The sequence below is a fragment of the Notothenia coriiceps genome, unplaced genomic scaffold, assembly GCF_000735185.1.
Source record: "Notothenia coriiceps isolate Sejong01 unplaced genomic scaffold, NC01 NC01_scaffold00009971, whole genome shotgun sequence".
Lineage (NCBI taxonomy): Eukaryota > Metazoa > Chordata > Actinopteri > Perciformes > Nototheniidae > Notothenia > Notothenia coriiceps.
In genome coordinates, this window is record NW_011342672.1 from 1 (window position 1) to 21,846 (window position 21,846).

Genomic DNA, 21,846 nt, shown 5'->3' on the forward strand with positions numbered 1-21,846 from the left:
CCCCCCTGCTGGCGCCACTGCCCTTAGGTGCTCATCTTGCTACAAATGCAAAACTGAATAAAGCCTTAAACACTGCAACAACACCAACACTTTTTTGTTAAAAAGCAGTGTTAATATTTGGAGAATATATTCTTCTAAACTAAATCGGTAAGTCATAAACGTTTGTTTTCCAAAGAGTTATTTGCTGCTCAAATCCCAAATCAATGGAAACATTGGATTGTTTTCGAACGAGCCCTTGGGATGCTACTTCATCCATGCAACCCTCTTTAAATAGTGATGAGAAACCAAACCAAACCTAACCATTGACCTTTTGCAACCCTTATGCCAAATTGTCTCCTTTAACATAATACTCTTCTAAAAATCTATAAAGCAGATCACCATGCTGCCCAGAGGATTCCAACTATTTGGGTCATGACCTGTGCATATATTGGCAGGATATGTGCGGCCAAATTGATTTCCTGAGAAAATAAAGCACACTTTAGGGTTGGGTGACAGTTTCTATTTTCATATCGTCCAATTGTGGTTTTTCAATATTTGCTTATCACTATGAGGCAGTGTGAGTAGGAGGTGATGGGGGTTGTTACGTCACAGCTTTCCAGGTAAATACCAACACAGCATGGATGAAAAAGATACACTTAATATCTTGTTTTGGGGGATATTATTGGTCTTACTCTGACATACAGCCCTTCTACAAGATAAGTAAAAGATATTTCCTGTTGACATGCAGACCACTAATTTATGAGCACACATGCTGGTTCACAATCCCTCTGATGCTGTCTTATATCATGTCATGTTCTGTTCAACATCATCTTCTTATCTTTAAAAGTATAGTACGTAGCGGGGCCGCCCCTAGCTCAAGGAGCGAGAAAGGAAGAGAGAGAGAGGTTGAAAGCACTATAGAGAAAATGAAGAGAAAAGCAGTGTTTGTGAAAAAAAGGAGTGACTCAGAGGAATGAAACGTTGCATTATGATGGTTCAGAAGAGTGTTCTGATAGATTGTGATACATGGCTGGTTTTGATAAGGCATGGCATTTTAGTGGATACTGGTTGTTTTGGAAACTGGAATACTTTTTGTTGAGACGGTCAACTTTAAAGTCATTAAAACATAGAATGGTGGACAAACAGGTTAGTTGTTATCACATACCGCTGCTTTTTCTTGTTGAAGTGCCTGGGCAGCAAAACGGGCCACATGGTTGATGATTGGAGCAAAGTTGGTTGGGCCGTAAAAGCGAATGTGAGGAAGACAGGCAGAGTAAGCCTGTGCAATACCTTCCACACCTAGACGGAGAGAAATACAAAATGTATTTGAGTTTCAATGAACATTAATGGCTTGAGAAGTGGTGATGGCAGGAGAGAGGCTTACAGAACTTGAAAGTGTGCATGCTGTATTGGCCCCATGGATGAGTAGGATCGCCAGGAGATCCAGGTGTTTTTGTTTTCGAGAGTCAGGTCCTTTTGGCTTCATGCTCTACTGAGCAACCTTCAATAACAGGGCCCCGCCTCCAACGCTGTATCCAACTCTCTTTATACTTCCATATGGAGAGACATTTTAACCAAGGGCCAAGCTGACGATGATGGTTTCTCGTCAGCTTTCTCAGACTCCAATCAGCTTAACCAACCAGACAATTAGAAGTGTGAATGAGGTCTTTTGTTGAACACCCTCCTTCTTTCTCAATCACCTGTATGGCTTTTTGTTTTACGACATTCAAAATATGGCATATCAATTAAAGGAAACAAACAATGACTTTTTGCTAAAATATGATCACTTGTTAGGTACCTAGAATGTTGTTTGTATCAACTATGGCAGCACTTTATCACTGCTCTACTCTAAATCAGGTTTTATTTTTTGTCCTGGAACTTTTCATTGGGCTAAATTAGTTTTTCCAAGAAAATATGAGCTGTAGTGTCATAGTTTGCTAACCTTACAAAGAACGTGCATTTGTGGAGTACACACAAATATGTACGCACAAATATGTTTTGACATTTTTTTTATTAAGCATAACCTCCTGCAAAAATATTAAAACAAGGTGTAAAGTACTGACGAATTACAAATATATTCTATTGAAGATAGATCAAGGGAAGGAGATTACAAATATATATATATATGTATATATATATATTATAATATATAAATATTGACCTGATGAGGACGCTAAATGGAATATCAGGGGCTCATTAAAGCATTTACAATTATTCTGACGGGAGCATGAATGTGGGAACCACATTTCTTATCCATCCATCCTACAGAACCACATAACAACCTCATTGTGGCGCTAGAGAAGATTCAGGATGAGACCAAAGATTTATCATCTGAGGACCATGAATGTCTGTTACCAATCACAATGAATGTATTTATAGTCTTCAACAGCAGAAAAGCTGTGAATTAATAAATGTGAATGCACCACTCCACATCATATCTGCTTTGGTCAGGAGCAACTGTTTTGTAGCGTAGCATTCATACTGCCAATTTAGAGAAAAGTCTTGTGTAGAAAGTGTACTGTAGGTGTAGTGTGAAGTTGTTATTTACTCAAAGATAGCATGTGACAGGAGCACCTGCTCCTGTCACATGCTATCTTTTTTCACTGCTTGTCACCTATTCTAGTAAAGCGGAAGAACACTGTTGCAGTGATGTTTATATATTAAGCTCATTATCTGTATATATTAATGTTCTTTTTTTTTAATATTATACAACATTACAATGGCATTAAAGCCTCATTTTAAAAGAGGAAATGGGATTATATTCTAGTGTCACTTGAATCACTTGAACATTTCAATTTTAGAAGTTTACAGTGACTGTGGCTGCGGGGGATTGTGGTCGTCTTTCAACCAGCCCGTGCAGTCAACATGTCGATGTATCCTTGGGCAAGATACTTAACCCTGAGTTGCTCCTGGTAAAACGGTTTGTGAATGTGCTGCTCTGTAAGAATGAGGTGTTAAGGGGTGAACGATTCATACTATGTAAAGCGCTTTGAGGGGTCGATAAGACCTGATAAAGCGCTATATAAGTACAGTCCATTTACCATTACAACCTATAAGCATAAATTAGCGACTGTGTTTTCAGCTAATACTATTGTGCTATGCTATATATGTCGACATTTGTATCAGTCAATCAATCAAAGTTTATTTATATAGCCCAATATCACAAATATAACATCTGTCTCAGGGGGCTTTACAGTTTATACAGCATACCAATATGACACCCTCTGTCCTTCAAGAAGACAATCAGACTCAAAGGATCCATTTGAGAAAATAAAAACCAATGCATGATTTAAATCAGCAGCATGGTCATGGATGGAGTGTGAGAGTACTACACAGTTACTCACCTGAACAGAAGGGGTTTGTAGGGTCAAAGTTGATGGCAAATTCATGTGACACCTGTAGTAGACGAGAAACACAGACCATGATATTGCTTCTTCATTACACTTTAAAATATTGTTGAAAAATACTGTCCGTTTCTCCCACACTTTCTTCCTCCCTCCCGCTCTCTGAACGGCTCTCTTTTCTTTGTCCTTTTCATCAGCTCAGTACCATGGCAACACAGATGGGTTGACAGTTGCGTATGCGTAATCATGTGAATATGCATGTATAATATTGCTAACAGTTTTATCTCCTGTGTGTGTGTGTGTGTGTGTGTGTGTGTGTGTGTGTGTGTGTGTGTGTGTGTGTGTGTGTGTGTGTGTGTGTGTGTGTGTGTGTGTGCGTACGTGTGTGTGTGTGTGTGTGTCAAATACATGTATTATACTGTATAGGCATGTTTTAACTACAAGTCTGCATGTAAACCCTCCTCCCTTTTTTGTGCATACACACATACTGTTGTACATGTATCACACACGCAAAAAACAATAACAACAACACCAAAAAACACACACACACATACCTTCCAGTCTGGTGCGAGTTGGGCTCCAAATCCCAAAGCAGGAAACATTTTGTCGCTGAGGAGGAAAGCATTACAACAGATTTTGAACATTAGTAAAACCTGCTTCTTTGTTTTTTCATTCAAATTCAGTAAACTGGATTTAGACAGCAAACAGAATCCTGTTCTACTTACATTAAGAATCTAGTTCAAGTATATTTAAAGAGGAACCAGCAGTATAAATAAGCAATTTAGCAAAATGATTTCTCACTAAGAGAAGAAGCACCTGCTTTCTGAAGGGCAGGATACAAAGAAGAGTGGTTCTTGGGTATGATGGGATTCAGATGAACAAGTTGAATTGTTACTACAAAACCCACAGTGACGACAGTACACAAAAGTTAGGTTTGCAAAAATCCGTCACTCTGGTCTTTGTAGAGACACAGCATCATAAGCTTTCTCATATGGCCCCAGGCCAATCTCCTCTCATGCTTTTAGTTTTTGGGTGGTCCAAAGCAAACAATCAAGGTGTGTAAAACCAGTTGAAATACTTAATATAGCAGTTTTGAAGCAGTGTTTGTCTAAAGGCACTTAAGGTGCCATTGCTGCTAAATATCCATACATCCTATTTGAAATACAAATAAAAAAAAACAATAACAAAGCCAACAAAAACATATTTTAACGATATGGCTGATAACAGGATACATGTCAATTTAGTAAAGCTTCTGATTTCAGCCAACGAAGATGACACCATTACACATTTAAAAAAAATGTGTATGGGTTGAATTTAGGACCTTGGTTTGAAAGCAGTCGAAAAACTTTTGGGATAATGTAAGAACACAACTCCAAAAATTACACATGTGTAATCCTTTTCATACATTTTATTGCATAACTATTACATATTATACCTACTTTACATTAGGATAACTGTAGTTCTGTATCTGATCAAAAAGACTCACGTATCATAGTCCTGTATAATTTGTCCCACAGCTAAAATGGCAGCGAGATACTCGTTGCTGCCAAGTGGGTTAATGTAGTGGAGGGAGGACGGCTCTCGAGGGTTCCCATTAGATGCTGTAAAGTCTATTCCAACCTAAAGAAATACAAAGAAGTGACATATAAGAGGTCATTTTAGAAAAGCTGCAGTGTTTTTACATTAGGGATGTTCTAATGAGCTCAGGATAAGTGAGGGTTGTTATCTGTTTCCTTTATTACCTTCTCCAATAAGTTAACAAAGCAGAATCACCTACTATAGCACAATGACAGGTGAATAAGTGAGGCAGCAGCAACAGCAAACAAACAGGAATGGTTGAATCTCTTTTGACATAAAATACAAATGTCTGTTTTATTTATTCCTTGCTGTGCAGTATATTATCATGGGAATATAAAGGGTAAATTGGTTCATCTAGTTATTACAGAAGCTGTGATTTTTAATACTGTTATGCATTTCAACATGCTGCTTCACTTACCGTAGCAACTAATGGTTTTATGAGTTTCTCTATTAAAGGATCAGTAAGCAGTTTTATGTTAAACTATATAACTATAACTAACTGTCTTAGCCTTTGGATTCACAAATTGCAGAGTTTTCCTTCTTCCAAATATCCTCTGGTTTTAGAACTTTTTAAGAGTTTAAAACTGCCCGTTTTCCTCATGTAGGGCTCAGTGATCCTTTCTTTTATTTATTTATGCCATTCATTACTCAATTTGAAGTAAAGGTCTGAAAGTTTAAAGAAAATAAGAACTGGAGTTGCTGGTAAGTTTTCAAAACAGTGTCTGAGCTGGAACATCTCATTATTTTGGAGTTAAAGGACTTTGACAGTCGCATTTTGAGGAAAAGACATCGCATACATAGCTGGTTTGAGAGACAATTAGCATGATTTATTCAATATTGTGATTGATTTCTGAAGTCAACAATCCATGCTATGCTAAAATTGTCAACCATGATATGTCAGTGCAGCCTTTGAACCTTATAAAATACCCGAGTAGCAACCACTTAGTACTGGAAAGTGTAGTTAATGTAAAATGCCTTAAACCTGACTCAAAATCTGAAAATCAGTCCGATTTGATAAATTATAAGAAAATGACCCTACTTCTCACTGAATTTACTACCTTAAACATTAGTTTATAGACTCAATTGCTGGTTTCAAGTCTTGTTTAATTTAGCAAATGCTTTTGGGATACCTTGTGAAAGGTTGATATAACGATGTTGTCCGGTTTGGTGTTTTGTGTACAATTTTGAACCTTTCACAGTGGGTTTGTTTTCAGCAAAATGTATTTTTCAGCTTCATTTGTACATAGCTCCACCATCTTGCCCAAACATGGTAATTTCTGGTTCCAAAAAAAAAATGGCAGTGGCCAAAATGCCTAACTTGAGGCTACCAACGTTAGTGTACAAACCAAACGGTGATGCCACTTTCGCTGCATCCACTTCATTAATACAATTTATCCATATAGGCCTACCTGTCAACCTTGTAAATACAATTTTGACATTTAACCTGACTAACAATAGACATTTGCCCACTGAATAGTTTTCCTAATTCATCATACTTAAGACGGTGGCCGTTTCTCAATCTCGAGGATTCTGGCTTCCAAGACAATATTTCAAGGATGATACGTCATCGAGTGCCGCCGAAGGACTATTCCAATCTCCAGAATACTTGGAATTCCACCGAGGCCGCGTCCTTGGTTTGGGGAAATTTCGAGGCTGCACATGGGTAGACTTCGCGTCCTTCAAATTTCCACAATGCTTTGCGCAAGGACCAATTTCAAAAACCCTTGCGGAGAATGGCTGAACTGATGCAGCACACATTTGAATGTAAGTGCAGTATGTAGTGGAGTAGAACATGTGTTGTTAAATATGTTACTTTGTTACATTTGTTTGTTATCACCAAAAATGTGTTCCGGAAAAGTAAAGTAAAGCAAGTTCATAATTAGATTATTTGTTTTCGGTACAGTTTATGTTGAAATCGTTAGAGAGAGTGGCACACTTGTCAGCCCGTTCCATTCTTCTTCGTTTTCCGAAGCCGTGGCTTGGAAGCATACTTGCTTCGTTTCTGAAGGAAGTGACTTGGAAGTACGCGACTACCAAGCCAGCATCCTCGCGATTGAGAAACACCCATTGTTATTTCAAAACTTCAAGGTCACAGAGCAAAGACTCAATGAGAATTTCCTTATTTTTGAGAATGCAACCTTTCCAGCTGTGGCCAAAAAGACCAATCTAGGCTTATAATGTCCCTGAAACCACACAGAAGCATATTTTTAACACATATGACCACAGGGTGATACTACGATGAAAGAATATATACAAATATGAACACACAGATACTTCAAACACATGTACCCAATATAAAAAGACACACACACACACACACACACACACACACACACACACACACACACACACACAAAGCCGAACATAATGAGATTAGGAGTGACAAGTTTTTCCTCCGGCGATGAATGACGACCTGTGAGCTGACAATGACCGACCCAGAAAATCCCTCCTATCAGCTTTAGTATTGTCTAAACCAGGGGTGCACACACTTTTTCAGCTTGGGAGCTACTTTTAAAATGACCGAGTCAAAATGATCTACCTACATTAAAAATGCTACATTAAAAAAAAATGCATATATATATATATATATATACTGAGTATACCTTATGTTGCTGTACCTAGCATAACTGCATGAACCCGTATGGCACAATACAACTCAGTACATTTTTGGTCATTACGTCAATTTTATACCCTTTCTTTAGAAGAATTGTATAAATTGGAAGGCTAACTAGGTAATCAGCCTGCCGGTGATTTGCAGCTGGCGCGGTCGACCGCGCATGCGTGGTGAACGGCGTGTTAGAAAAGATGAGAACCAGACTGGCTTACCTGTACGTCAATCTAGTGGCAAATGCCATAGTAAGGATGGATGATAGGCTAACTATTTTTTATTAATTTATTTTTCAATGCCAATGCGATCTAACCACACTACCTTTGCGATCAACGTATTGGGCACCCCTGGTCTAAACCATCTCCTTTCTCTCTTTGTTTGGAGTGTTATGAAACGACAATGTTCTGGTTCAATGGAGGACAACAACCGAGAAAATAGAGAAGCAGGAAGTCACAAAAAAGGTGCTAGATGTGTTGGATGTTGGGCAAATTAGGTAAATAATGGAAGAGAGGTTAGGGCATAGAGAGCAGCAGGGGCAGCAAGAGTGACCGAAATAGAGATGTGGGGGGACATAATAAGGGTGCTGCTGCGTATTTACGTAAGTTGTAGCATGTATGGCGCTCCTGAAAATGCCTACAGTGTGAAGACTGAAGTAGCATACTCTTAGTTCAGGGTGATAAGCAAATAAGACATTTCTCTGTCATCACAGCTAGTTTTTGCAAATTAAACAACATAATAGATGAAGGGTTTCGGAGTGTATTGCATGTTGCCTAACTCTATGGTAAACCAAGTAATTGGAATAACATGACAAGTATAGCGCACGGTCGAAATCTAAAAGTCAAACCAAGCTGCCACAATAAGACGATTAAAGCATAGTTAATTAAATGGATGTCTAAGATAAGCATGAGCATTTCTTGTTTTTTTTAGAGTGCAAATGATTGCTTTGTGAATTGAGAAAGTCTTTCACAATCAGAGCAATTGTTAGTTGCAGCCAAAAAGTCAAACTTTTATGAAGAAAAATGAGAATTATTGTGGATTACAGTAGAAATTGGACAATCTATTACAATACAGAAATGACTAAATAGAACTTTATGGCTGTTTTGCTATGGTCGTTCAATCCTGGTGCATTCCTCCATTTTTTTAAAACAACTCTATCATCATGTATACTAATGAACAGCCATGTGGTAAACTTTTGTTGCCAATTGATGTATTTACTCATGGAGGGAAGTACGCTTTTGCATTGTTCTCCTGTTTAACTTTAGTGAAATCTTCCAAGTTCATACATACTGAAGCGATTCAAACCCTGTTCGGGTTGGTCAGTATTTTTGTGCAGTTGCTAAAGGATCGCTAATCTTATTATCTGACAATTGGGTGGATTTCTGGCATGTCATAAATACCATTAAGATTATGAGGGGCAAAGTCTTTGCCACCTTCTCCTAGAAACTGCCATAACGTCTCCCAGTTTTCTTCCTTTCTGTCAAGATGCTTAGGACCATAGATGTGACTAAGTCCCTCTAAAGCTCTACCACCAACCATGACTTCCTTTCCCCAGGGACAGGTCATGTTGAATGAGACACAGAAGGAATTTTCAGAGTTACTTTATTCACCCAGCCAACAGGCTCTCAGCCTTGAACAGCACTTACAAGCCTAGATTTGGAAAGCAATCCATGGCATACTCGGTCCTGGTGATTTTGTAAATCTGCTTTAACTGCTCATTGGTGTCTCCACAAGGAAACATATACGATACTGTACTGAATTCAAAATGGCTGGAACAACATCTCTGTTTCTGTTGTTTTACACAGGAAGCAAGCACATTAAACAGTACTTCAAAGGGAATACAATTGAATTTCAACCCATTGGAACTAAAGTAAATTATGGGTCTAAAACAAATTAAATCTCCATATTTGAATTATCAAATGAACCACAAAACCCTTTTTACTTGCAATTACAATTTTTCAGCCTAGGTTTTAATTAATTTTGTCTTACTATGAACAGAACAGTCGATGGCACCCAAAATGTTATGGCATTTTTCCTTCCTCTCTGATGACAGATATTATTCGTTTGATGGCTGTGAATTTGACGACAGTGGGAGCTGAAACCAATCTGTTTCTAACTTATTTCTTGCCCGGAGCTTTTAGTAATTGCTAACACTCATGTAGACTAAACACAACATGACAGACCCACAGTTTCAACCAGGAAGGGCACAGAATTAAAATAAACAGGGGAGACAGAGCAACATCTTATTACTGTATATTTCAGAGCATCAATGTGACAGCAAACGTCTGTGACTGAAATAAATTAGAAGGATCTACTAGTGCCACATTACTGTCAAATAATTGACATGCTGACATTCACGTCGGAGGTTTCTCAGCTGTGCCTAGTCAAGTATCAGCCTATTCTCACGCCAGGACCTCTCCGACTCATTTGCAGTTAAACCCCCAGAGTGATGGATGGAGTGCATTCGGATGGTTGAGGGTGTGAACTCTTCTGGAGTTACTCTGTGTTTCATTCAAAGGTGTTCCCAGTGACAACTAAAAGCTGCTGTCCACTGCAAGACCTTTACTGCGGGATAGTCTATTTAGGGTCTAATGATATTTGTTCTGGCAGGTTTTAAATAACAAAACAATAGAAATCCCAGCCGTTTCAAGCATACTTTGGTGGAAGGCTCACAGTAGATAGGGATATTTCATATCCAATGATATGCGGTTGTATAACCATACATTCTTGTGGATTTAAGGTTACTTAACCGTTCATAGAAACAAGACTTTATCTGAAACAGGGTTGTATTGAGACAGACCTCTTTTCCTGCAGTGAGTGTATTGGATGTTTAAAGTGTCACTGTTAATGTAATATGAACGAATCACAAGTAAAATAGATACTTATCCAAAAGTGACGGACCCTGGAGGACAGTAGCGAAGGGAGCTAGGTTAACTCAGATAGGACCTAAGGCTATTCTACTACCTGGTCTGCTTCTGGCTAATGCCTGGTCGCAAAGAAAATAAAATAAGAATCAGGCCAACCCAGCAATGATGGATAAAGAATGCTGTGCCAATATTTTCAGATAAAGCTGAGCAACTGGAGGACAGAGCACAATACTCCAATGGAACAAGAGGAGGCGGACATTTTGTTTACATTGCTGTTGCTTTAACGTCAAAGTTGATGGCAAATGTTGCCCTAATGTTTTCATGTTAATATGTTAGCCATGATATCTGCCCATCGTTCAGTGTTTTTATAACATTTGTGTTTATTCCACATAATGCAAATTCAACTACCGCCACCAAGGCCAATGGTGACCTTGCACCCTCCTCGTAATTCAGGATGTTACAGGTTCTTTCTTAGACCATGCTACACCCTTCGCCCAAGTTTAATGCAAATCACTTGTTTTTTCTGTACCTCAGGTATCCACTGTATTCTTTTATTTTGCTTTCTTGTGTAAATTGATTACAACTGCATTTTGTTGTGCAACCCTGTGTTAGGTGGCGTGCATTTGTATTTTATCCTTGAATCCTTGAAAACCAGGGACTCACAAGGGGCACATAAAAAAAAAGAATGATCACAATCATTCATATGAGGCTGAGATATCCTGACTTTTATTTCCTTGCATCGATCAAGTTCCAAAAACATAGAGATGGTTTGAGAAGGAATTTTGTAATTTAACAGAAATGTGAAGTACCATCAGATATTGTTCGGCCTTGTGAATGAAGAAATATATGACAGTCTCATATTTAGCCAATATTGCACGGCGCTAATCCATTGGACAATATGATAAAGCCTGGATTTAAGATGGAAGAATTACATATTATATCAAAAAAATGTCATAGACTACTGTAAAGAGCAGGCTGAAATTAAAGGAAAAAAAAACAGCTTTACTGATATCATCTGTCATCATCTTGAGCTGTGAAGATGCTTGTTTGTGCTCTCATTCAAGAAAAAAAATGTTTCTCCATGAATCCACAGGGACTGGGGCGTGCTCTACACAGTTCTCAATGATATCAAACATAAGATATAAATAATAGCGTAATTCATTTGAAATAAGTCTTTCACAAACAGCCCATCAGCAGTAGCAGGCTGTCTCTTTGTGTTGGAGTGTAGAGAAACGTTGCTCTCTTCTCCAGCTCCCAGAGCCCCGAGGAGAGACTTTCCCTTCCTGGAGATTAGGATTAGAGCCATACTAAGTCTGATTGAACACCGCAAAACAGCTCTTTCTGCGTGTGTGTGTGTCAGGGCGGGTGTATGTGGCAGTGTGTACGTGAGGAGAAGATGTCATCGGTGACTGAGCGTCTGCGTGAGATTATGTTTGCCTGTGCATGTCTAAATCAGCCAGTGTGCAGGGAAGGTGCACGCTTGAAGAGTGCAGAGGTACATGTGATAGCATGTCTGTATGAAGAAGATACTGTGTTTGTGTGCGTGTGTGAGAGTGCCAAAGTCATGGTTTGGGAGTTTGCATGTACAGTAAATGTGAAAGCACGAGTGTGACAGGGATATTATGGGCTCACATGTGTGTACGCATGTGTATGCAAATGAGTGTGTGAGCAGGAGAGAGAAAGTATGTGTGTTAATACAGCAATAGATGTGCGTGTGTTCATGTGTGTGTGTGTGTGTGTGTGTGTGTGTGTGTGTGTGTGTGTGTGTGTGTGTGTGTGTGTGTGTGTGTGTGTATGGTTGTGTGTGTGTGTGGTCTGTGACAAAAGGCAAAAGATTAGGAGGGAGCAGTGAGGATTTAAGAGTTCCCATTCCGCCTTAAATTTGCTCATCTCACCACCACTAGAACAGGCAAATGTTCCAATTGTATTGAAAGTATGCTCACTGCAAACATGCAATATTATGAATGAGCATTTCTGCTTGTATTCATTTTGGTTTTGGTATTTAATTAAATGGTGCATCTTCAAATTCTCTTCAGAGCTACTTGGAAATGCTACTGCTTCTTTGTAGTTCAGATCCAGTCTCTTACATTTTACACATGTTACACCATTTGTAATTATGAAACAGGTATTCATTCATCTTTTCTGATATATTTTACAATCTTTAAATTACAATTTACAGTACTCATGTGCAATTAATACATTAAACCACATTTATTATTCACTATGACTTACTGTTTTTGAATAATCTGCCACCAAATGAGCCCCTCAGTTGTTTATTCTGCTGTAATATTATGCCACAAAAACAACAACAATCTCAACAATAAGGGTGAGGTAAAAAAAAACGTTCTGACAGTGAAGCTTGTCATTGTCATTGACTGTGTTGAATTTAAGAGAAGCTCTAGTAGCTTTTTTGCCCCCTGGAGTAGCAGAGCACATCCTGTGACACTGACAGCATGTCTGCACAACAACACAAGAGAGGTCACCTCCAGATAACACCTCTTTTGTGCTCGACTAAGACCTGTTGAGACAGAAATACTCACCCTCGCGGCACAATCTTCTATAAGACACAATGTAAAAGTGGTCTCAAAGAAATCCCTGGTTGAACCTATTATCCCGTGGTTAAAACATTTAGGAATAAAGACATTTATTTGCTATGGAATTCAAATCCAATATGGGTCACTTCAGTATCTAGGGTGCAGAGTTTACATGATCCTACAGTATTGCGAAATAGGTCATTATTGGGTTTATGTGCTAAATAAGTTAGAGAGTTTGACATTTACATTTAGTGGGGATAAAGGTTTATTTAAAATGTTGTATTATTACATTTGTTTCAGTGAAATTGTGGTTTGAATTGAATACTTTTCAGCATATCAATAATCTCAAATTGTAGTTCCTACACCCACATAGCTACAGTTCATCACAGCAATTTTCTGTTTGTCTAAATACAAAGATTGCATATTTGAATGAATCCAATTAAGCGTAAAATAGATTTAAATAAATGTGCTAAACATGCTTTAGAGTAGAGTTCTTTAAAATAAGGACTTGGATGGTTCTATAATTGTTCCATCATTAGAGGTAGGGCTGCAAATAAAATCTGGAATGGTTCATATCTGATGTGAAAACGTTTTCAAACAATCACAGGAAGCATACATTCATTGCCCTTTAATTGGTTGAAAAAGAAAACGTCTTCTGTTTGGGTAGCTTGTGAACTAGTTTGCTATTTGCGGGTTTGATATATCTACATTTGATTAATGTACTGTTTATCAGACCACAAATGAGACTATAGTTGAACAAATATTAAAATAAAAACAAGGAGCAGGTGTAAATCGAGAACACACTTAAAGGGAAACGTCACAAATTCCAGCATGTCACAAACTACTCTATCGGCTGCATCTGGAGCCAGTTCTAGCTCACAGAGCTGGGAAATTGTTGTAGAGATAGGGAAGAGAAAAAAAACGGACACTGTGAACAGAATGTATAACTGACGGTGTTTATGTGTTTGTATCTCTTATTTGTATTCCGTAAGTGTGCATTTGTTCTTAGTCTAAACAGATACATTAGACTTGTGTGTGAGAAGGTGTCACAGTAACAGTGAGCCAGTCTGAACAGTCCAAAGATTTATCAGCACAGTAGCTGTATTTGTTGGACAAACACAGAGAAAAATAATATAACAATTCAATATGTGTCTGGTGTGTGTGCGTGTGTGAGATTGGCTATTACAAAACAGGAGTCTTTCTCACTCACTCAGTCACAAAGAGGTGTGACATCACCAGGGACACACAAGAGTTCCTCCTAACAAGAGACCAAAATACACTCTCTCCCTCCCTCTGGTCTTTCTGTTTCTTTCCCCATATCCTGATCTCACACTTACTTGCTATTCCCCATTTCAGAATATACATTTCTGGTATTAAAAGGTTTTTTCCCTGTTGCCTTTCTCCCCTCCTATTTCTACAATACAAACAAGTACCCTCATTTTAATGGTTCACAATACCCCATTACGCGTGTATACTCCACCCTCACACTTTTCCTTTGTGTATGTAAATGATTGTGATCCAACTGTAACCCCAGGAGATGGAAATAAAAAATCTGAATGTTTTCCATCTGTTTTCGAGGCATCTGGAAACATGTATCTCATTACCATATAATTATAGAAGCAGAAATACAGGCATGTTTATGATTTACTCACCGTAAACATGAGCTGGCATCCTCCCAAAATATAATCCAGGAAAGTGTAGTCTCTTGTTATCTAGAGAAACAAGAGTCACAAAACAAGTAAGAAGAACACCTACAAATACCGGTTTCATTGATTATAGATTTATGAAAGGAGAGAGGTCCTGTTAAAAAATGCATGCGATCAAATCAATAAAATCATTAGACTGTTATTCTAGAAACAAGAAGAGAGATGATTATAATAATTGTACTTACTCAAACACAACAGACATGAAGTAAACAACCCAACTAAACACGGCACATTGTAAAAATATATTTTCATAAGCATAATTGTTCTAAAATTACAACAAATACCCAGTTTTTCCAACTGAAGGTACCACCAATGGAGCGCCAATTACTATCTTGTTTGAACCAAATTTCCTCTCCAATTACGAGGAATACTTAGCATGGATTTTACTGCCATTAGTCTTATCCCTGCGGGCAGCCAACAAATATAATTACTGTATTAGCCGTTTTGTGCCGATTGTGAATGTGTGTGTGTGTATGTCTGTACAAAGGCTGATTGTGCGCATGAACATAAGTAGAAGGAAAATAATCAATTATGAAAGCTTGTCATCATGTGCACACAGCTTTAAAGTCAATCCAATAGGAACCTTAAGACTCAGTGTTTCATCTTAATGTGTCCTCTGGGGGGCTCAAAGCTACTGCGCTAATCAGTTATTCAGGAGGGAGGGAGTTATGGACACCTACTAAGAAGTGTGTCAGCAGATCAGAACCACAGTGCTTTCATCATATGTTCATGATTGAGTCGGGAGATGTTTTGTGGACAATCAGGTGAGTGATTTTTGTTCTTCCAGTTCAGAATTTAATGCACAAAACTTATCCTGTTGACAGTCTGGAATCCAACTTAAACTTGTTATAAATGGCTCTGATATTATTCTGAGCCAATTAATAGATTTTGATAAATAGAAAATGAACCAGCTCGCATAATTTAAACTGCATGAAACTGCAGCAATGCTCATGTCCATTGAACAATTGAAAGGAGTGGATTGCTTTAATGCCCTTATTGTGGATTCTGCAGCGGTATAACAATAAAACGATCCTAAAGCGGATGAACTAACTCCATATGGAGATGTCAAGAGATGTCATATGAAATGTGCTTTACATGGGATTCCACAAGTCTAAGTGGCAGGCTAATTACTAACCATCAGTCTTAACGTGAACATTATCTGCACCGACACCTGACAGCAGTCATTATTTGGAAGCTAGCAAAGATTCAGATTGTAATACAAACGTGGATACTGCTAAAAGAAAAGACTAAACTAAAGCTTGGTTTATTTAATCATCATCCACACATCACCCACCCATCCATCCATCATCATTCATCAACCAATTTCTTTATTTGTCCATATTGTCCATTCACCAAACCATCACCATCCATCTAGTCATCCGTTCATCCATAATACATCCATCAATTAATCAGCCATCTATCTAACCATGTATCCATCCTCCATTAATCTATCCATCAATCATCCCTTGATCCATGAATCACCAATTCAAAAACCATTCATAAATCTAATCAACCATTATTAATGATCCAACAATCCATTCACCCAACCATCATCATCATCATCATCCATCCACCCATACATCCATCCTCCTGTCTTTTCACCCAACATGAATCTATCAATCCTTTATCCATTATCCTTCATCCATCCATCATCTATCCATCCACCAAACATTCATCACCCATTCTTTCTTCATCATTCATCCACCCATTTGTCCATCTTTGATCCATTAATCAGCATCCATCCATCCATCCATCCATCCATCCATCATCCACCCATTCATCCATCCATCATCCATCCATCATCCATCCATCCATCCATCATCCATCCATCCATCCATCCATCATCCATCAATCATCCATCCACCCACCCACCCACCCACCCATCCATCCATCCATCATCCACCCATCCATCATCCATCCATCCATCATCCATCCATCCATTCATCCATCATCCACCCATCCATCCATCCATCATCCACCCATCCATCCATCATCCATCCATGATCCATCCATCCATCCATCCTCACCTTACATGACTTGACAATGATAAAGCCTGAGTTTTTATAATTCTTTTTCTTCTTCTGTTTCTTGGGGTTGATGCAGTCAAACTCCACCTGAAGAGATGGAAATACAGAGAAATGCAGATCAAAAATCAGTATCAGAAGAGAAGGAATTGAGAAACAATTTCAAGAAGGAGGGGGAATGATGGTAACAGTAGAGATGACAGCACAGTTGTAAGGAGTAGTGAGACGGGGGGGACATGAACAGACGACTGAGAGGCAGTGACTTGGATCTGCATGTATTCCACACACCGCCTACAGTCACTGCAACTTGACAGTCAAACATGGAGATGTATTATAAGCAAACCATTATATAGTGGTGTAGTATACAGTCTATATGTGAACCTACATGTAAATGGGAAACATGAATGCATTGTTAATTAAAAACACTATGAATTCATTTAAAGAAAAACGAGTATAAGGACTTTCTAAAATACTGTAAATCATACAAACACATATTAAGCTATGTATTTGATGGAAAGTGGCATTTGAGACATGCACACAAACACGCATTCACATGTCTTCATTCAGCTGGTGATCATATGACAGGTACTGTAGCTCTAAATGCCTTGTCATGTTACTAGGGCTCAGTTAAATTCTGTTTTACATCTCAAAAGCACCTCTCATTTTCTCATCCTTCTTTTCACAACGTCTCTCTTTTTCCATCCCCCATCTTGTTATTTTGTGTGTGTGTGTCCCTACATCATTACCACACATGAAGAGACTCAGTGGGAGAACAAGTCATGAGGCTGCTTTGGCACATGAACAAATGAACACACATTTTCTCACAAACAGACCAGATGTGCACACACACACACACACACACACACACACACACACACGAATGAACGCTTTTCTGATCCTTGCATCTTTAAATCCAAAGCAGACCAAGAATGCAAAAGTCAAAAGAATGAATCTTCAGTGGCTTTAACATGAGAATGCCAATACTATGTACATGATTATTCCTGATTTGTTGTTAATACATGCAAATTGTCAGGGTTGAGTGAAGCAGGCAGGACCCAAATGCAGATTTCACATAAATATACCTTTATTCCAATTCCAAAACGTCAAAAACTGAACACTACCCCGTGACACAGTCAAAGACAAACAAGGAACTAACAATGACAGACAGAAAAACCAGAACTTAAATACACACAAGACTAACAAGGTGAACACAATAGGGTAATCAGACAGGAGGGAACACAGACAGAAAGCAACAGGCAAGACAGGGGGTGAACACTTTTCAAAATAAAACAGGAAACCAAAGACCGAAAAAGACAAGACAAAACAAAACACAGACAGATCGTGACATTACCCCCCCCCCTCAAGGGACGTCCCGAAAAAAGCCTGGCCGGGCCGGGCATAAGGGCCGGGCATAAGGGCGAAGGCAGCGGCTGGCGGCTGCCGGCTGGCGGGGGCCCCGGCCGGGAAAGTCAGGGGGCCGGGCTCGAGGGCGAAGGCCGCGGCTGGGGAACTCAGGGGGCCGGGCACAAGGACGGGCAAGAGCTGGTGGAACCCCTGGCGGGTCAGGCGTTGACGGGACCCTGGACGGAACATGGGCTGGTGTCAGTGGGACCCACGACGGAGCAAGGGCTGGTGCCGATGGGACCCCAAACAGGACAGGACATGGTGTTGGCAGGAAACCCGGCGGAGCAGGTGTCGGCGGGACCCCTAACAGGACAGGATATGGTGTTGGCAGGAAACCCGGCGAGCAGGTGTCGGCGGGACCCCCAACAGGACAGGATCTGGTGTTGGCAGGAAATCCGGCGGAGCAGGTGTCGGAGGGACCCCCAACAGGTCAGGGCACGGAGTTGGCAGGACTCCCAATGGAACCCCCAACGGAACAGGCCATGGGTTTGGCAGAACTCTCAGCGGAGCCCCCAACAACACAGGACATGGAGTTGGCAGGACCCCCGACGAAGAAGGTGTCGGCTGGACCTCCAACGGCATAGGACATAGGGTTGGCAGGACACCCGGTAGAAGAGTAGTCGGCGGGACCTCCAACGGGACAGGACATAGGGTTGGCAGGACCCCCGGCAGAAGAGTTGTCGGTGGGACCCCCAACGGGACAGGACATGGAGTTGGCAGGACCCCCAGCGGAACCTCCAACGGCACAGGACATAGGGTTGGCAGGACTCCCGGCAGAAGAGTAGTCGGCGGAACCTCCAAAGGCACAGGACATAGGGTTGGCAGGACCCCCGGCAGAAGAGTAGTCGGCGGAGCATGATTCTCATTACCTTTTTGCATAATCACATAAATGCTGTTTGGATTCAGAAAATAAATTGATAAGTGTCTTATAAGTGTCTAAGCAGCTGAGGTGAAGCAGCAAAGTTGATGCTGTGGTTTCAATCCAGATCATGACCTTCGCTATTTCAGTTCCCTCTCTCTGACAAATTCATATTCTGTTCCAGTACGATAGCATAAATAAAATACTAGAAAAAGTAAGAGGTAATAGATAACATTCCGGTTATCTAGGTCTCCGGGCCCCATCATTGCTATTTTACATCCATCCATCAGATACCTTTGGCAATTTACAACATGTTAGCATGACGACCAAAACTTGATGCCTACAACTGTGGGTTTGCAATTTTTTTGTATCTTCTTCACAGCCAAAGCATTTGCGTAACAGGTGGTTCCCTGATTTCCACGCTCTTGCCTTACAGAACAGCATCAGCACGCAAACTTGTTCCTGTGTATGTATCATCCTGTATCCTTGGTAAGTATCTGTTACCTCTACTGAGTTCTGGGCTTCGCTCATCTTGGCAGCCGTGGTTTGAAACTCTCCTATGAAGTCGTGGCCTCCGTCATTATCATAGTCGTAACACAGGACCTGTCATGGTGTAGAACACATCACATCAAGCCATCACCTTTGACATACTCCCATGTTGTTAGCTCATCGTAAAAACTCTTATGTTCTCCTAACTTCAACCAATCATTGGTTACATTATACTATACAAACAGTAGCACTTTTTAGTCCTGAATACCTTTTTTCATTTTGTGTAGTTTTGTAACAAGAGCATTTGATGACATATCAACTTAAACATGATCAAATGTTAATGCATTGCCAACGGTGCATAAACATGCTACGTATTGTCCATCTAGTAGACAATCCAAACAACACCAGCTTTGAAACAGATGAACTTGATGACTAACCTTGATGTTTCTGTCCACATCTCCATTGCAGAGAGAAATGAGTGGCACAGTAAAGGGTTTCCATGATGGATCTAAAGTGTTCTTTATAACCTAAATTCATAGAAAAGAAAGTGCACTCAATCATTAAATTACACAGCAGCAGATATACAGTATAATGCAGTTGTAGCCACAATAGATTTACCTTCACTTGGTGCTTTACACTCATTGCTAAAGTTACAGTGTATGAGCTCCTGGTTTAGCTAACAATGACTGCTCATGGTTGACATTAATGAATGTCAGATTAAGGTGTTTAATCCTCACTGATGACTCACCTCTGTCCTGTGCACCAGCATCCATGTGCCGTCTTCTCCCTGTTTGTGAAACTCCAGGTAGGGGTCTGACTTCCCAAAGAAGTCCTGCACAGCACAAAGACAGCTTGTTAAAAAGTACTTTTGATCATTCCTATTTTTATCCCAATCCCTCCTTTCCTCAGCCAAACAACTTATACTAGTTTGAAGATAAGGTAGGGAAAAATTACTTCAGAATTGAAAAATATAAGGTAACCTGCATGGGTAATATTTATTCATTTTGAACATCATCCTGATCTAGATTTATTCAGCAATTGTGAGATTACTGTTGTGTTTTCTTTGTAATCCTGTGTGCCTGTAAAGCCAATTGAGATAACATACTACGATTTGAAGCTCTTGCTAGCAACATAGCCGCAGCTGTGAGCCTTTACCTATTGTTAAAAGCTAAATGTTCTCTCCGCTTCCATTGATTAGCTAAAGTATTGGGTCAGGGGCTAGAATTTTCCAAGGCGCGTAAAGGGAGCCAGAGTTTGAACTGACACTGGTTTCGCCCTCTTCTGGACAAGATAGGTAATACTCGTCTCCAATCATACACACACGTTCCACCATTTGAGTAAACGTAGACGGCAAATCTAGACTAGCATACCCAAACATTTTCAAACCACAGAGCATTATGCCATAGCCAGTGGCGGCCGGCCCATAGGGGCGCTAGGGGCGCCGCCCCACCTTTTCCCACATTACAAATTAAAATTAAAAAAATTAAAATTAAAAAATATATATTTAAAAAAATATATATATTTTTTTAATTTTAATTTTTAATAAACAAGGTAAATATTATATAATTGGTATCAGTAAAATGTATATTCTACAATAAAATCTCGTTTAAAATTGTGTTACGATGTCTAAAGTTACTGATAAGTCACATGTTTCCTGCCTGGCCTTGCCCTTGGCATTACCCTCTCTCGTCTGGGCCCTATGCACAGCGCCCAGACGAGAGTGCAGCAAGTGCAGCAGAAGCCAACTGTTGCTATCTTTAAACTATGCCGCCGAAACATAATTTCAGCCAATCAGCGCCGTCAAATCTGATGGTCACAGGGCGCCTACGTCAGCGCCCGGTGCAGTCTGAGTTGTTTGGACTCGTATCCAAGGAGACAAAACAGGAAGCTGTCATACACTCTGGAAGCTATCATTAGCAGCTAATATGAAAACTCAGTTTTTGACATAAAAATTGAATTATGGATTATCAATAGTTTTTTCAAAGTGACAGACACATTGGATTAACCTATGGATTAACCTTCAGCTGCGTTTTTCTCGTTTTTGATCAGAATAACAGCAAAAGGTGAGCATATCTCCGTGTTTTGCTACCTAAAGCTACGTTGTGTGATGTCTGTATTTGCTTCCCCTGTCGCGAGTTCTGATCGCTCAGTGATGATACTTATATTTCTAGAATCTGTGGAATCTCAGCTTGTTAGCTAAGCTTGTTTGTGCATATCCGAGAAGTATATCGATTGATTTACACCTAGAGTGCGTTAGCATTTTTTCGCTCAGGGCTCATTTAGACGCTTCTTGTGAGACTTGTGTTTTGTTTCGGTAAACATGGTTCATATCATCAGTTAGCTGAGTTTCTTCCNCAATCATACAACAGCAACGATGAAATAGTGTAGCCAATTTAATTTAAGGGGTAATTTCTCAAAATGTTCCCCGTGTGGTTTATTCCAGGGGTTCCCAAAGTG

The 21,846-nt window shown here is 39.7% G+C and overlaps 1 protein-coding gene across 1 annotated transcript in view; it reads right to left on the reverse strand.

The window, feature by feature from the left end:
• Nucleotides 1-1,144: 1,144 nt before the first annotated feature.
• The window catches only part of LOC104945712 (copine-2-like), a gene marked incomplete at its 3' end in the record, with an annotated part of 23,910 nt that continues 3,208 nt past the window's right edge, over nucleotides 1,145-21,846 (reverse strand). The window contains exons 5-13 of the mRNA XM_010771420.1: nucleotides 20,138-20,221; nucleotides 19,827-19,916; nucleotides 19,405-19,503; nucleotides 16,641-16,727; nucleotides 14,560-14,619; nucleotides 4,810-4,943; nucleotides 3,878-3,932; nucleotides 3,324-3,375; nucleotides 1,145-1,278 (exon numbers count right to left, since the gene is read on the reverse strand). Coding sequence (XP_010769722.1) covers nucleotides 1,145-1,278; nucleotides 3,324-3,375; nucleotides 3,878-3,932; nucleotides 4,810-4,943; nucleotides 14,560-14,619; nucleotides 16,641-16,727; nucleotides 19,405-19,503; nucleotides 19,827-19,916; nucleotides 20,138-20,221 — 795 coding nt within the window. The remainder of the gene's footprint in view (nucleotides 1,279-3,323; nucleotides 3,376-3,877; nucleotides 3,933-4,809; nucleotides 4,944-14,559; nucleotides 14,620-16,640; nucleotides 16,728-19,404; nucleotides 19,504-19,826; nucleotides 19,917-20,137; nucleotides 20,222-21,846) is intronic.